The sequence below is a fragment of the Camelina sativa genome, chromosome 16 (genome assembly GCF_030686135.1).
Source record: "Camelina sativa cultivar CO46 ecotype springtype chromosome 16, ASM3068613v1".
In the NCBI taxonomy this organism is placed as follows: Eukaryota; Viridiplantae; Streptophyta; class Magnoliopsida; order Brassicales; family Brassicaceae; genus Camelina; species Camelina sativa.
The window spans coordinates 18,380,383-18,396,009 of NC_141895.1; the positions used below are offsets into that span (position 1 = coordinate 18,380,383).

The 15,627-nt window shown below is 38.5% G+C and overlaps 1 protein-coding gene and 2 pseudogenes across 2 annotated transcripts; all 3 read right to left on the bottom strand.

Annotated features, from left to right (window-relative positions):
• Positions 1–65: 65 nt before the first annotated feature.
• Positions 66–1,502, bottom strand: LOC104750625 (tapetum-specific methyltransferase 1-like). 2 transcript variants are annotated; one of them, XM_010472448.3, is made up of 5 exons: positions 1,343–1,502; positions 1,134–1,219; positions 903–1,047; positions 687–821; positions 66–464 (listed from the first exon to the last, which is right to left on the bottom strand). In XM_010472448.3, the coding sequence occupies exons 1-5, from the start codon at positions 1,394–1,396 to the stop codon at positions 180–182; spliced, it is 705 nt and encodes a 234-aa protein (XP_010470750.2). In that variant the 5' UTR covers positions 1,397–1,502; the 3' UTR covers positions 66–179. The 2 variants fall into 2 exon arrangements, with proteins under 2 accessions (XP_010470750.2, XP_087349393.1); XM_087493267.1 differs by having other exon boundaries at positions 903–1,044; positions 1,343–1,498.
• Positions 1,503–2,776: 1,274 nt separating this feature from the next.
• On the bottom strand, positions 2,777–15,377 carry LOC147925703 (putative caffeoyl-CoA O-methyltransferase At1g67980; annotated as a pseudogene).
• LOC147925704 (uncharacterized) lies at positions 4,297–5,972 on the bottom strand (annotated as a pseudogene).
• Positions 15,378–15,627: the final 250 nt, after the last annotated feature.

A 15,627-nucleotide genomic window follows, 5' to 3' on the forward strand; every position in this document is an offset into this window, starting at 1 on the left:
CCCTCAAAGTTTTAACATTATCAATATTTTGCCGCAACAAAATAAAAATCATTTTCCGAACCTTCTTTGCAAATTGAAAGAGAAGTTTTTTTTAATTAGGTACTAATTATATCATTACAAACTCATTATTGTAAGCTTTGTAGCATATAACAGTTTTTATTGTAAGCATGTGTTCATCATCATATGAGGCGTCTGCATAGTGTGAGACCATCTCCGATAGATATTTGAGCGATTTCGACTCGAGGGTCTTGAGCTAAAATCTTATTGAACTCTAGAAGTGCTTCTCTATAAGCCCTCATATGGCCTGGAACTTCTTCTTCCTTCTGAATTAGAGTACCGAACCACAAGGTGTTGTCGAACGCAATGATTCCTCCAACCTTCACTAACTTAAGCAACTTCTCAAGGAAGTGAACGTAGTTCGTCTTGTCAGCATCCACAAATGCAAAATCATACTCTTGTTTCTCCTTCACCGCCCAAAACAAAATATTGATTAGGTTTATCGGTTTCTTAAAAATTATAGACTGACTAAACAATTATCCCTTGTTCATTTAAAAAAAATTAATAACTTTATTAAATACTTTTCAAACATTGATAAAAAATACTTTTTCAAACAAAATTGAACATTCTTTGGTTTTAAAAAATACTACTAATTTGGTGGTCCTAAGATAATAAACTAATTTACGTACCCCGTTCAATAATAATTGGTCTAAGCCTCTAACAGCATCAGATTGAATGAAATTGATCTTGTGATCAACACCTGCTTTTTTGATAAACTTTAGTCCCAAATTGTAACCTGCTTGGTCAATGTCTATCGCAGTAATCTGCATACAACAAAAAAAAATTGTTAACCCTAACATGAATAATTGTTTGATCCATTAGCATGCAAGAAGAAGAATCATTACACGGCCATCTTCAGGTAAAGCAAGAGCTACAGTGAAAAGCGAGTAACAGGTGAACACACCGATTTCGATAGTGTTTTTCGCGTTGATGATCTTTACAAGCATCGATAGAAATAGACTTTCATCAACCGGAACCCCCATCTCGCTTCTGGCGTTAATTTTATAAAATAATTCTGCAAATCGTACATATCTTATTTACTTGTATACAATATAGTCCAATGGATTGAGGCTTACAAATTGCCATATCTTTGTATTGTAGCTTCTCGAAGTTCCTTGAGCAATTCATGCTCTCTTGGATATGCCGTCGTTTCCATGATATACTGCGTTATCATATGTAACACACATCATGCCGTCGTATAAGCTAGCAAGCACATTTATTTACAAATATATAGCGGTTCAATTCTTATATTTCTTCATTGATAAAGGACTAGCAAAACTAGAACCTCTTTGAGAGCGTCGCTCTTGAGAATCCCTTTGTCAGGTAATCGACCATCCATCTCTTTCTCTTCTTGCTCGTGAGAATACCTTTATTGAGTGTTAGCACATGTGTCTATGTTGGCTTTAAATAGTAGCTTTAAAATTGGCTGATGAATTAACTGAAAAAGGACACTTGTGTCATATGATTTGGGTGGATATGTAATTTTGGCAGAAAAAATGGAATTGAAAGAAGCTGGTGTACGTAGTGTGCATATGCATGTGTTTGTTTTCTAAAGGCAAACACACATATTACATGTTACCCCAAAAACCTGAACAAACAGAACCAAACCAAGTTTGTTACCTCATTTATATACATTTTTTTATGTTTTATTTATTTGATTTGATTTCGTTTTTAGTTTTAGTACGTGTATTCATCTATTTCTTATTGAACCTATAAGAACCACTCTATATTCTCCCATATGTGATCAAAGGTCAATTAAAACCTAATGTGCACTCAACCACGATCTAGTGGTGTCGTCGTAACACTTCAGAATCGAATCCACAAAGACCAAGCGATGCACTATAAAATTGTATAGATCAAATATAGCTAAGGCAATGAGAAAGATTGTTTTTCAAGTAACCGATTAAAAACAGAAAATAAATAGGAGTTTCGAAATCAAGGGAAGATAGTGGGAGTTGGGAATCAATCAGGGGTTACAACCACAAATTTAGATGATAGATTGGAAAAGCAATAGATACCATTCTTGAACTCAAATCTCGAATGTAAAACTAACCTACTGTCGCAACATTAGTTATCTATGCAAGGAATTGAATAAACTCTAAAACGTCGTTTGAATCTAGCAATCCTAGCAAGCAATAAGTTCAAGTTTGATTTTGTTCACAAGGTGCCTTAACTTCAACTTTCGTTGGCTAAGGATCACATTGCTCACCTATGTTCTGTTCAAGCAATTCAACAACATTTTTGATGCCTAGAAGAATTAAACCCACAATCATAAACTAGGTAGCTAATCTAGTTTAAGCATTAAACACAACTATAGATGAAGAACACAATAGATCTATCCCAAATACAATAACCTAAGTTAGAGAATCATAAAACCCCTTTTTGAAACCTGAAACCCAACAGAGAGACTATTCGGACATCGAACAAGAGCAACCACACATCAAATATGAAAAAAGACATGTTTGAATTGCAAAAGAAAGTAATAGGGTTTAGAATTCTTCTCCAAAGGATTAGAAAGGATAAGAGATCTTCTCCCAAGGCTTACAAGTACTCAAAAGCTGCGTAGAATAAAACTTGTCTTTCTAGAGGTCGAGCCTCGTGCTTAAATACTAAAATAAAACCCTAAAAGTTGGTTTAAAACGAAAAAGGAAAAGTTGCTTCGGGTACGGGATCGGTCGATCCGAATGTAGATCAGCCGATCCGGAATGTTTTTCTGCTCTCACTCCATCTGCTTGCTAGCCCGATCAGTCTTCAACCAATCTAGCTCCAGATGCATATTTTCATCCTCAAAGCGCTCAGATTCCTTCCAAAGTCACCTAGAACCTGTAAAGACTCACACAAGACTAAAAAGACTCTAAAAGCACACTTGGACTCAACAAAAGACTCAAAACAAGTAAGAAAACTATTGTTAAAATCCTATAAAATCCAGACAGATCAATATGCTCTGGATCCAGAACTCCTTCTTCATCTTCAGCCACAAAACCAAACCACAAGGTCTTGTCGAACGCAATGGTCCTTCTTTCCTACCTTCACCAATTTCATAAGCCTCTCATGGAAGTCGTTTACGTAGTTTGACTTGTCAGCATTGGAAAATGGGAAATCAATTTCTTGTTTTTGCTTATTTCAATTTATGGCCAATCAAAATAAGTGAAATAAGCTTTAGTACTCAAAGATAATACACAATGTACGTCGTTGACTCAGTCTAAGGCCTTTAGACCATCGGAACCAGCCTTGTTGATAAACTCTAGTCCCACTTCGTAATAAGCTTCTTTGTGATCAATGTTTGTTGCAGCCATCTACATCCAAATTCCATTTATATATATTATTTCTATTTTCTTTATACAAACAAATAAATTTGAAATACAACTTAAAAATTAATAGCAAGTGTCGTTTTGGTGATTTGGATCAGACAGGTGGGCTTATGCTAAAGGGTTGGGCCGGTAAATGATGAATATGCCCAGCTTAGTCTGCTAAGGATAAAGCCTGGGAGACAAACGACAAGGACGCTGTCGAGTTGGTCGGTATCACGCCTGTTGTGTGTACCGTACGGATTTTTCTTATATCACGCTACAAGCCGACGACAGAGTGCTACTAAAGGAGAGAGGAGCAGAGGGAACAAGATAGAGAAGCATTTGGCGTTATACTACAAGAAATATCTACATTGTTAGCATTAGAGAAACGCTATAATATGTCATTAATAGCGATTTCATAAACGCTATGTTTGTCCCAGTAATTGTAGACCCCCCACCTACGATTAGCGTTTTTCTCAGGTGTTATGATAGAGTTTTCTACCATAGCATTAGCAAAACGCTTTGATACATAAAATAAATAAATAAAAAACCTGATATAATGACTGTATGTTAATGCTACGATAGAGTGCTTCTACTATAGCTACATATTCGTGTTTTCAGAAATTTTATTAATATGTCTTTTTTAGTGTTGTAATACACTATTTCATAGTGTTTTTCTTATTTTCAAAATATTGATATAATTGCTCTATCTGAGAGCTATGATAGATGGTTCCATCATAACATCTTTCATTACAATTTGATAGATATTATATCAAATTTCATGACACTGATTTGTTGTTTGTTATGTAGAAATTGACACGAAACCTGCCTGTTTTATAAGATGATCACAATCCAACATACAAGAAATAAGTCTGAACGCCAAATACATAAGACAAGTCTCAAGCCTTACAACAACATATCAACATAATAATTAAACCTCATGATCTGTTTAGCACATTTTAACTTTGTCCTCTAGCCAAGCAATAGTTGAACCAATAGCATCTTCCATACGCTCAATTTCATCAGATGGTCTCCAAACTGCTGCATCACTAACCTTCACTACGTCTATCCAAACTTTAACTGCATTAGACCCTAAGCGTACAAAGTGTGTCTTTTGTTCAGGGTCGTTTGAAGCCCAACGTCCTTCTGCAACAACCAGCTTCCCTTCGGTAATGTCCAACAACATGCACTTCTTATTCTCCTTGGAAACAACTTTCTTGTTATGCTACCATGTTTACAAAATAACCCAACAGTCAGAAGATTAACCTTCAGAAACTGCTTATCAGATCCAAAATAAAAAAAAAACATGAGATTACTGCAGGTTAGGTTGTAAAGCTGGTAAGGTTTCCTTTATATGAAACGTTGGACATATAGCATCCTCAATTGGAGATTCAACAACATTTTCTCCAGACTTTGGACCTGATGTGGATTTAGAACCTGATGCTTTATCAGTTGCTGCAGAATACTGATGAGGAGATATGGGAACACTCATCTCCGTGGAATTTTCAAAAACAACTTTATGGGCAGGCCATGATACAAAAGCCATCAAACAGTCGTCAAGGTATGACGTTTCCATGGTAGGCCTCCATATAAATGTTTCTGGTTGAAGCACAACATCCACAAACACTTAAACTGCTTTTGGTCCGAGAGGAAGTCCATTAACCAATGCACTTGGTTCTCGTGTCAGCCAACGACCTTCAGCAACAATCACTCCATCCGTAGACAAATCAAGGAGTTTGAATTTGTTCACAGAATTTCCTCTTAGACCCTGCAAGAACAGATTCAGGAAAAATATGAATCAGAAAATTGATCATGTGCAAATTAAATACTCAATATGTTTTTAATACTGAATTATACCAAAGGCGCAATGTCTTATACTTGGATGTATTTGTCTAAGAGAACACACTTAGAGGCAGACCATGCATTCATCTGTCCGACAGCTGAATCAATTGTAAACATGTTAGTTGCAGGTCTCCAAAGGAATGCATCTGGTTTTGTAGCAGATTCAACCAATACTTTAAGATCCAAAGGGCCTAGGCAAGCGTCATTCACCAATTCATCAGGATCAGAAGAAATAACTTGACCCTCACCAATATTTTCATCATTGTCGGTCCAATCAACCAACACACATTTAGGGTGTTGTTTTTTGTTCACACTCTACAAAATATTGATTAGATAGATGTTAGAAATCTTAAACTAGACAAGAGATGATTACTTATCTGATCTTAAAACTTACTCTCATAGCTGAATTTTCCCCTATCTTAGGTTCTTGTTTCTGTAGATTAAAGAAAGTCATGATCTATATAACAAATCAACAAATTAAGTGTATATATTAAGAATTGTTGTAATATATACCTGCTTTTTCAAAACTATAACTTTATTTTGCAACTCATTCAATTGTTTCACTAATTGAACTTGTTTCTCCTGCATGTCAGTCATACACTTTGTCCTCACTTGGAAACAAGCTAATTTGGTCTTACTCATGCCTCTTCCCATCGCCCTTAGACAACCAGGATTTTCATGCCCTAAAAGTTGGGTAAGATGATCTTCTTTAGGATTTGTGGTAGTTGTTGGAGCATCAGTACCAACCAGTTCAGTTGCCTTTTGCTGCAAAAAAATTAACATCGTGTTGGATGGTGTAATGTAATGTAAATAAAAACAAATTATGCTTGGCTTGTAACTTACAATTTTTCAGCAGCATTCATATTCACTGGCGCACCATCCTTTTTGGTACGCGACTTGACCCAAACCTTTCGTCTTGTCGTTGTAGATGGATCCCCAGATTCTATTTTCTGATGCAAAAAGTAACAAATCATTCACAATATTATAGTATACTAACCACTAGCAAGTAACAAATCATTCACAATATTATAGGTACTTACCATTTCTTCAACTAGTCTGACCATTCCTTTACGGCTAGTAGTGTGAGGAATTTGTTTCCTCCTTCGTTCCTTATATTGATCACTCACAACCTAACAACTAAAAATGTTAATAATCAACAATCCAACAAAATAACTTACTTAAATCAGAGTCATTACCTTAAAGGCTGGACTAGTTTTGAGCTTGACATATTTACGTCATTCAGTTGGAGAAATATTATTCGGACGCAATTTCATCCTTTGTTGGTTATTTGTAGCATTATTAACATCCTTGACTACCCGTGCTTTGAATGCCCTCCATAAACCTCTCATATGCTTCATCAGAGCATGCTTTTGAAACTCTTCATCAATTTCAAACCTTGCCTGCATTCAAAAGCCAAGAGAATAGTTTTAATTTCTGGACTAAGTGTAAAGTAAACATTGCCAGCTGAATTCAAAAGCTAAGTGTATAGAAAATTTCACCTGAATAGATCTCCACAGAACTGTTTTAATTTCTGGACTAACTTGTTTCCAATTATCAATTGTTATAGAAACATGTTTCCGTACCAACGAACCTATGTAAGAGGACAACTTAACAGACCCCGAACCATAATGATCTCCCATGAGAGTGTAATCTACCCGTTCACGAACATTTGGGTCTTTGGCAATGTTTTTCATCCTTGTTGGTCCTCGCTTACGCTTAGTCGGACGCTCAGGTTCTTCAGTTAACTCAATTTCCCCTACAGGCTCATCCTCATTGAGGTTCCCTGGTTCCTCTACTGCTTAGTCTGTGGCTCCTCTAGTAAAGACTTTTCTACTGCTATAGTCTCTGGCTCCACAGTATGCACATATTCTACCTCATCATTCGCTTGCACAGCCTTCTTTTTAGGTGCACTCTTTTTCTTTGGACGGCCCATCTTAAGTCACCTACATAACAAAGAAAGTGATTAGAAAACATAAAAAAAACTTAAATAACAAATGATCAAGAAACTACATTTAACACACATATATCCCTTCACAATCAATTCTAGAAATTTCAGCTTCATCCATGTCAATATCCATGTCAACATTTGATGGCAATGGACCAATATTGTCTTCTGCATCTTCTCCACTATATCTTCTTGAAGGACCACTCATAACAACATTCCAGTTTAATCGATTTTAGGTTCCCGCTTATGAATTTTCTATCATAGCGTTTATTAAATGCTATAACATAATAACAAATCTTATGTACCATCTTTCATAGCAGTTACAAAAAATGAGCTATTGTGGTATGCTATGAATGTGGATATTTCTTGTAGTGTTACATTACAGAGAAAAGGACTAGGAGGTTACAGAGAGAGAAAACTAGAGTGGGTGGGAGAGACTTTTGTCTTCTTCATTGTTCTTGGTCTTTCTTGGGGTCTGATTCTTTGTAAGGTGAGAGACGTGAGCTTGGGGTGAGTTTGTTCAAGTTGTAATTGCTACTCTGATACTCCTTGTGAACCGGTTTCAGGTTCACCGAGACGTATCAGGATCACATCGATCCTGGGAACTCGTACATCCTCGTGTCCCTTTTACTTTCTTGCACTACAAACTTACAAACCTGCAAAACATAAAAACAGAGCACAAGGAAACACAAACTTGTTAGTCTTGGTAGTTTCACGGTTGAGCACTCAAGGAAATTCCCAACAGTGGTATCAGAGCCAAGTTAGAGCGTTTTAACCGGAGAAAGAGTATATCTACAAAAAGCTCTACAAGTATGAGGAAGTTATTGTTCTAAGACTCAGAAAGGTCCAACCTTTAAGGTACATTTCTTCACCAAGTTCGGTTTTTTATGTATCTGGGTTATTTCTGAAGTAGATACAGAAACAGAGTCAGAAAGTTAAAGTCTTGTTGATAGTCTTGGTTGTGTGGTTGGTGTTTTGAGAGTTTTGCTGAGACAGTTTGTTTGTTTTGTTCTTTTGTGTGTTGGGTTTTGTGGTGTGAGCCTCGGGTTCTGAAGAGGTCTCCGTAATTGAAACTACACAAGGAAGATTTGACGTGGAGAAGTTAGATGGAGAGGGTGACTTTGCTTTGTGGAAACACAAGATGTGCGCTCAGCTGGAAATCTTGGGCCTTGAGTCGATACTACAACCACCAACAACAGAAAGTGCTGAAGCAAAGGATGGTGAAGACTCAGAAGGGGCAGCAAAGTCAGATCCTAAATGCCTAGATAAAGACATGAGGGTAAGGAACCTCTTGAGTCACAGTCTAGGAGATATGGTGCTTAGAAAAGTCATGAAGGAACCAACCGCATATGCTATGTGGATGGCTCTAGAGAACAACTATCAGGATAAGACATTACCACACCGATTCTATCTTAAGCAAAGGTTCTTCAGCTTCAAGATGGAGGAGGAAAAGAACCTTGACAAGAATCTAGATACCTTCAATAAGCTCATATCAGACTTATCTAGCCTAAACGTGGATATGAGTGAGGAAGACAGGGCTACAATCCTCATGAACAATTTGCCTAAGAGGTTTGACAACCTCGTACACACCTTGAATTATAGCAGCAAAGACAAGGACTTTGTTACTCCCAAGGAGATTATCACGTCAGCATATTCTATCGAATTGGAGCTGAAAGATAAGGGGGTACTAAAGAAGCCTGTAAAGGAAGGACTGGTTGTACAAACAAGAGGCAGAACTGAAAAGAAGACTCAGCCAAAGGGTAAAGTAGACTCAAGGGGCAAGTCGAAGACCAAGAAAAGGACTTGCTGGATTTGTGGTAGTGAATATCACTTTAAGAAAGACTGTCCGAAGAAGAACCAAGCGAGCACAAGTCAGAAGGGTGAAGCAGGTATTGCAAAAGCTCAAGGTGTTGAACTATTGATGTTGACAGTTTCAGAATAACAACCAAAGGATGCTTGGATCTTGGATTATGGATGTTCTTACCACATAACATTCAAAAGAGATATGATGTTTGATGTAGAAGAGGTAAATGGAGGAAGGATTCTGATGGGAAATGACACATTCTGTGAAATCACAGCAATCGGAAAAGTTTAAATTGTGAACTACAATGGGACTGAAGTAGTGTTGTCTCAAGTCACATGCTCACCTACAGCAAGAAGAAATCTAATATCTTTAGGACAGTTGGAATCAAACGGATGTTGGTTCAAGTCTAAACATTTTTGACTACAAGTGTTTAAAGGAAACAGAGAAGCTCTCGCAGGAAACGATAGAGACACTCTATACTTCCTAGAGGGAAAGGCAGAGCTTGAGCAGGTAAATGTGGCTGAAAGAACAATGAACACAACTGCTTTATGGCATAGCAGACTAGGCCATACAAGTGAAATGGTGTTAAAATTGTTAGTCAAGAAGGAACTACTCAAAGAAAGTGAGATAGCAGAATTGGGGCAGTGTGAAGACTGCATTTTGGGAAAATCTCACAGATTATCATTCAAAACTGGTAAATATACGTCGAGTGAAACACTTGAGTATGTGCATTCTGACCTTTTGGGGTCTCCGAATTTGACACCAAGTTTGGCAAAGTGCCAATACTACAAATCGTTTGTAGACGATTTCTCTAGAAAGGCAAGGATTTGTTGAATGGCTTGCTCTAGTTGAAAATCAAAGTGAAAAGAAGCTGAAAGCTCTAAGGACAGACAATGGTCTGGAGTAATGCAATAAAATCTTTGATGACTACTGTAAGGAGAAGGGGATACTAAGGCACAAAACTTGTCCTTATACCTCACAACAAAATGGGGTGGCAGAGAGTTTAAATCGGACAGTGCTTGAGAAGGTGAGAAGCTTACTGAGTGAAACTGGATTAAGAGAACCATTATGGGCAGAAGCTTCGTCTATAGTCGTGTATGTGATGAACAAGACTCCATCCACTCCATTAAACTTTCAGATTCTTGAAGAGGTTTGGACAGGAAGGAAACCGGAGTATGATCACTTAAGAAGGTTTGGCTGCTTGGTTTACTATCATTGTGATCAAGGTAAATTAAAACCAAGAGCCAAGAAGGGGGTGTTCATGGGGTATCCACAAGGACAGAAAGTACATTGTCAGTCGAGATGTAACGTTTTGTGAAGATATTCTGTACAAGGATATCGGTAAATTGCTTGAAAGTGAAGAGGCGATATATGGGAAACGTGGGAAACAAGTGACATTTATTTTACCCAGTGAAGTTGCAAGAGGAGAGGCTTCTGGATCCACAAATGAAGAAATCAAAGAAGGTGGAGCTCCAATAGAAGAAGGTGGAGCTACCTTGGAAAGTTGATCCCAAGGAGAGTTAGAAGAAGAGTCTGACATGAGTGGTGATTCGCTCAGAAGTTACCAACTCGCAAAAGATAGGGAACGAAGAGTAAACATCAAACCACCAAGCAGGTTTGATGATGGTGATGTTGCTGCATTTGCATTCACCATGTCTCAGCTTGTAAACGCTGGAGAACCTAGAACCTATGAGGAAGCTCTAAGCTGTAAAGAAAGACTGAATTGGATTGCTGCAATAAAGGAGGAGATGGACTCACATCGGAAAAGTCAAACATGGAAATATGTAGACAAGAAAGAAGGTATGAGAACCATTGGTTGTAAGTGGATTTTCAAGCTTAAACCAGGGATACCAGGAGTGGAAGAACCGAGATACAAAGCCCGTTGGTAGCTAAAGAATTTTCTCAGATTGAAGGGGTAGACTATCATGAAGTGTTTGCGTCAGTGGTTAAACATATCACAATTAGGCTGGTGTTGTCGATGGTGGTGTACAGAGACTTTGAACTAGTTCAAACGCCTATGGGGGAGAATTTAAGCTGTCTGGTACGAAACCAGAAGATAAAGAAGAAGCAGAGGCAGAGATGAGAAGCTTACCTTATGCGAGTGCTGTAGGGAGTCTCATGTACTCCATGGTTGGAACACGTCCGGATATAGCATATGCAGTGGGTCTGGTGAGTCGATTCATGAGCTCTCCTTGCAAACAACATTGGGAAGCAATTAAATGGGTGTTGCGGTACATAAAGCACACAACAGATTTCAAGCTCACATTCTCATGTGATAGTGACTATGAAGCAGACCTAGATAAAAGAAGATCAATTACCGGTTATGTATTTCAGGTTGGTGGAAATACGGTAAGCTGGAGATCCGGTCTTCAACAAGTGGTAGCCCAATCGACGACGGAATCAGAGTATATGGCACTCTCTGAAGCTGCCAAAGAAGCTTTGTGGCTGATGAGAATTGTGAGTGAGCTGGGTATTTCGCAGAAGCAAGTTAAAATCTTCAGTGATTCCCAAAGCACCATTTGTTTGGCCAAGAACATTGTACATCATGAACGCACAAAGCACATCTAGGTGTGATACCACTTCATACGAGTTGAAATTGAGAAGGGTACTGAAACACCCCCGAACTGTTCTAGAACTAAGAACGAATCGGACGCGTTACTTGTGATACCCGTAGACGATCCAACCGAGGTTATTAGAACGAATCCAATACCTTAGTCAGTCCATCAGCGGGTATCGTTCCTCTCGAACACGATCTAAGGCTTTTCAACCCGTACCATGTCCAGGAGTTGTGTTAGTCCAGACAAGACTAATATCGAGTAGAACACAAGGCTTTTAATAAAAATCTCATTTTTATTAATTTAAATTGTTGAAAATACTTACAAAGGATTGGGATCCCAGAGCCTAAGGCCCAAATCGAGTCAATAACAATAAATCTATTTTTACAAATATATCTTTACAAAGGCAACAAACTCTACACCGGTGTCCAGCGTCCGTGCTTTCCCAAAAGGTCTCCCAACTATGGTTACCTGAAAAAAAACAAAGGTAAAATCTTGAGAAATATAAGATTACTCAGTGAGTCCGAGATCTAACCAAACAACAACCCCCAAACAACAATCAAGAACACAACACACAATCAAGCTTAAACAAGCAATCATACTCAATACAGAGTATTCACAATGGAAGCTAACTAACATAAACAAAATGGCACCACAACCATCACACTACTCACTACAAAACATAAAGGCCTTTACTACTAATAATGCGATTCTGATTTCCCACAAGGCAATGTCTTCCGACCCTTAGACACAAAGGCTAGAACGATCACATCCCTTTCCCAAAAACGGTGTACAAGGGACCTATTCCCTTACGGCAAAATTTACTACTTCGTCAAGTAGTGCCTGGTGGTAGCGAACCGCTCCGAGCCGCTGGGACAATCACGAACTCGCCACACACTAGCCATATAAATGACTAGAACCACACTACTTACTACGAGCCTGACATACAGTCAGTAATACTCGCAACAAGATCTACTAACACACAAGTCAGTCAAGCAACAACAAGACTAACTAAAAACAATCAATCAATCAAACAATCAAACAAATCAAACAATCAAATAATCAACATGATGCAATTAAACAACAACACACACAACGCCCGGTTATCATGCCAATAAATACCGATTATTGACCATGATCAACCAAGCAGCATAACGGCTATACCAACGATAGCCTAACCTCGTAAAATTGCAAAAGCAATTTCACAACTTCAAATAGATTTTGAAACTATACCAAGTATAGTTCCTAAACCTCACACACACTTCACAAAAAGAAAATAGATCAAGCGAGGATGCTAGATCTAACCCAACCAAACATATAGATCTAACATAGAACGCAAATCTAACTATCATACACAAATATAAACATGCAACCTCCATCCTAAACTCATACAAAAAATAGATCCTAGTCATGTGCTACTACACATGCTTCGGTACTCACCTTGGCCTTAAGGTCGAGAAAACAACATTCTTTCCTTGCCCGCCTATTGATCTCGATCCGACTAGCTTTCTCCAAGGATGGATCTAAGATTCGGACCAAACCAAAAACTTAGAAAAATATTCTAAAAAGAATAAGACACTAAGGGCAGGACTTACTTACCGGAAACTCGACCCTGACTCTCGACTCGACCAACTTCTACCTGACTCGCCTCCACAAGCTTCTCGATCTAACTAACTATCTAAGGTGGGATTTAGGTGGGAAGCTAAAGAACTAAAGCTAGGATTTCATGGCTTATATATATATGGAGAGGAGTCTTAGCTCTTAAGCTAAGGCAAGCACGAGGTGGCGGATAAGCATTATCTTTATCCTCTTCCATTCTTATCCAAACTCAAGCTTGCGCCAACTTACACTGAACACACGCCATCCCCATCCAAAAGTGTGCCATCTCGTGGTCTACACACTCGAAGTTGGTGACACAGCTACTTACACCACAAGCACCTCTACGACAAAGTAGCTTTGTGGCCAAAACTGAACTAAGAGTTTTCCGACCGATTTTTACATCTAAACTCATGTAATGTGGCTTTTCCTCAACCACTTACTAACCTTGTTGTGTCCGTATCCAAACCCGTTCGAACATCGCTTGCTTGTCTCGGCCATAACAGCTCCTTCACATAAAACTAGTTTTCTCGGTACAATTGATCTTTCCTTCGACCAAATTGTTTAACCCTTGATAGCCAACTTAATAATCTTTAGTAAACACTCAATCATGTCCTTTGACCGAATGCATATCATCTTCCCATAGCCTTACTGCCCAATGCCACTGATAACCGGTCCTTCTCTTCTTGATACTTGCCGGTAGCCGATAAAAATCTTTAAATTGCTCATGGTTTGATAGAAAAATCAATTCAACCATTTTTCTTCGATCAATCCTTCAAATGAGGCTTGGTTCACTATTGGATCCATCGAATTTTTCTTTTCGAAAAGTTTTTCAAGTCTCGGTCGCACGTCCACGTTCGCGGCCTTCCGTCTGTATACTAAGTCAAAGTCAGGGGTATTACAGGTACGCTGAAAATTTCGAAGATCAACACAAAAGAGAATCCGGCCGATTTATTGACTAAATCGATACCGGTGAAGAAATTTGAGGAGGGTCTGAGTAACTTGAAGGTGCTTCGGCACTGATTCATAGCTCGGTAAAGAGCTAGGGTTCCAGCGGTGAAGGCGGAACAGTGGTTTCCGGTGGTGAAATCGGAAATGAGAAGAGGGTCGACTCTTCGGTTGGTCTGTCTGAGCAAATCAAGGTGGAGATTGTCGTTTTGGTGATTTGGATTAGACAGGTGGGCTTATGCTAAAGGTTTGGGCCGGTAAATGATGAATAGGCCTAGCTTGGTCTGCTAAGGATAAAGCTTGGGCGACAAACGACAAGGACGCTGTCGAGTTGGTTGGTATCACGCCTGTTGTGTGTACCATACAGATTTGGCTTGTATCACCCTACAAGCCGACGACAGAGTGCTATTAAAGGAGAGAGGAGCAGAGGGAACAAGATAGATAAGCATCTGACGTTACATTACATAGAAAAGGACTAGGAGGTTAGAGAGAGAGAGAGAAACGTAGAGTGTGTGGGAGAGACTTTTGTCTTCTTCATTGTTCTTGGTCTTTCTTGGGGTTTGATTCTTTGTAAGGTGAGAGACGGGAGCTTGGGATGAGTTTGTTCAAGTTGTAATTACTACTCTAATATTCCTTGTAAACCGGTTTCAGCTTCACCGAGACGTACGAGGATCACATCGATCCTAGGAATTCGTACATCCTCGTGTCCCTTTTACTTTCTTGCACTACAAACTTACAAACCTGCAAAACATAAAAACAGAACACAAGGAAACACAAACCTGTTAGTCTTACTTGATAGTTTCACGATTGAACACTCAAGAAATTCCCAACAGCAAGGAACACTATATTACACGGCCATCATCAGGCAAAGCAAGTGCTGTGGTAAGAAGTGAGTAACCGGTGAAAACACACCGAGCTCAAGAGTGCTTTTATTAAAGACGTAAAATTTTATAAAAATTCAACAACTATTAACGATTTTAACAAAACATACAAACTATTATTAAAAGGAAAAAACCCGTTATATTTTGGACGGTAGCTTTTTCGAAGTTCCGTGAGGAATACATGCTCTCTTGAGTACGCGCTGACGTTTCCATGATGTACTTTGAGGATCACGACCAAACGAAACATACATATTAATTACTATATATCAAAGATCCTGGAAATCATAACTCTCGGGAAAGGAAAAAAAAAAAAAAAAAAAAAATCAAAGATCCTGTTTTAACCAGACAAAACCAAATGTTACTCATTATCAACAAAACTTATAATTCCAACGTGAAACTTTTTACCTGCTTCAGAGCTTCGCTCTTGAGAATCCTTTTGGCAGGTATTTCATTGGCCATGATGTCTCTGTGGTTGTGCGAAATGCTCGAGATGTGACAGATGTCTTTGTTATAAGTATGAAGTCATGTACACTTGGTCATCAGTATATAGTGGTTTTCTAGTCAAATTAGTTGAGCTACTGAGACTTTCTCAAACGGGAGGTTCATAGAGGGGTTGTTAGTGTTTTGGGAAAAAAAAAAATCAGAAGAAAAAAAAAAGATAAGAGAGCCTCTTATATAGTATACCCAATTTGATCTAAGAAGCTATACG

Coding starts and splice junctions, on each gene's coding strand:
- LOC104750625 (XM_010472448.3), bottom strand. CDS start 1,396: ATGGATGGTCGATTACCTGACAAAGGGATTCTCAAGAGCGACGCTCTC. Junction 1,220..1,342: donor AGAGCGACGCTCTCAAAGAG/GTTCTAGTTTTG, acceptor ATGATAACGCAG/TATATCATGGAAACGACGGC. Junction 822..902: donor CTTTACCTGAAGATGGCCGT/GTAATGATTCTT, acceptor TGTTGTATGCAG/ATTACTGCGATAGACATTGA.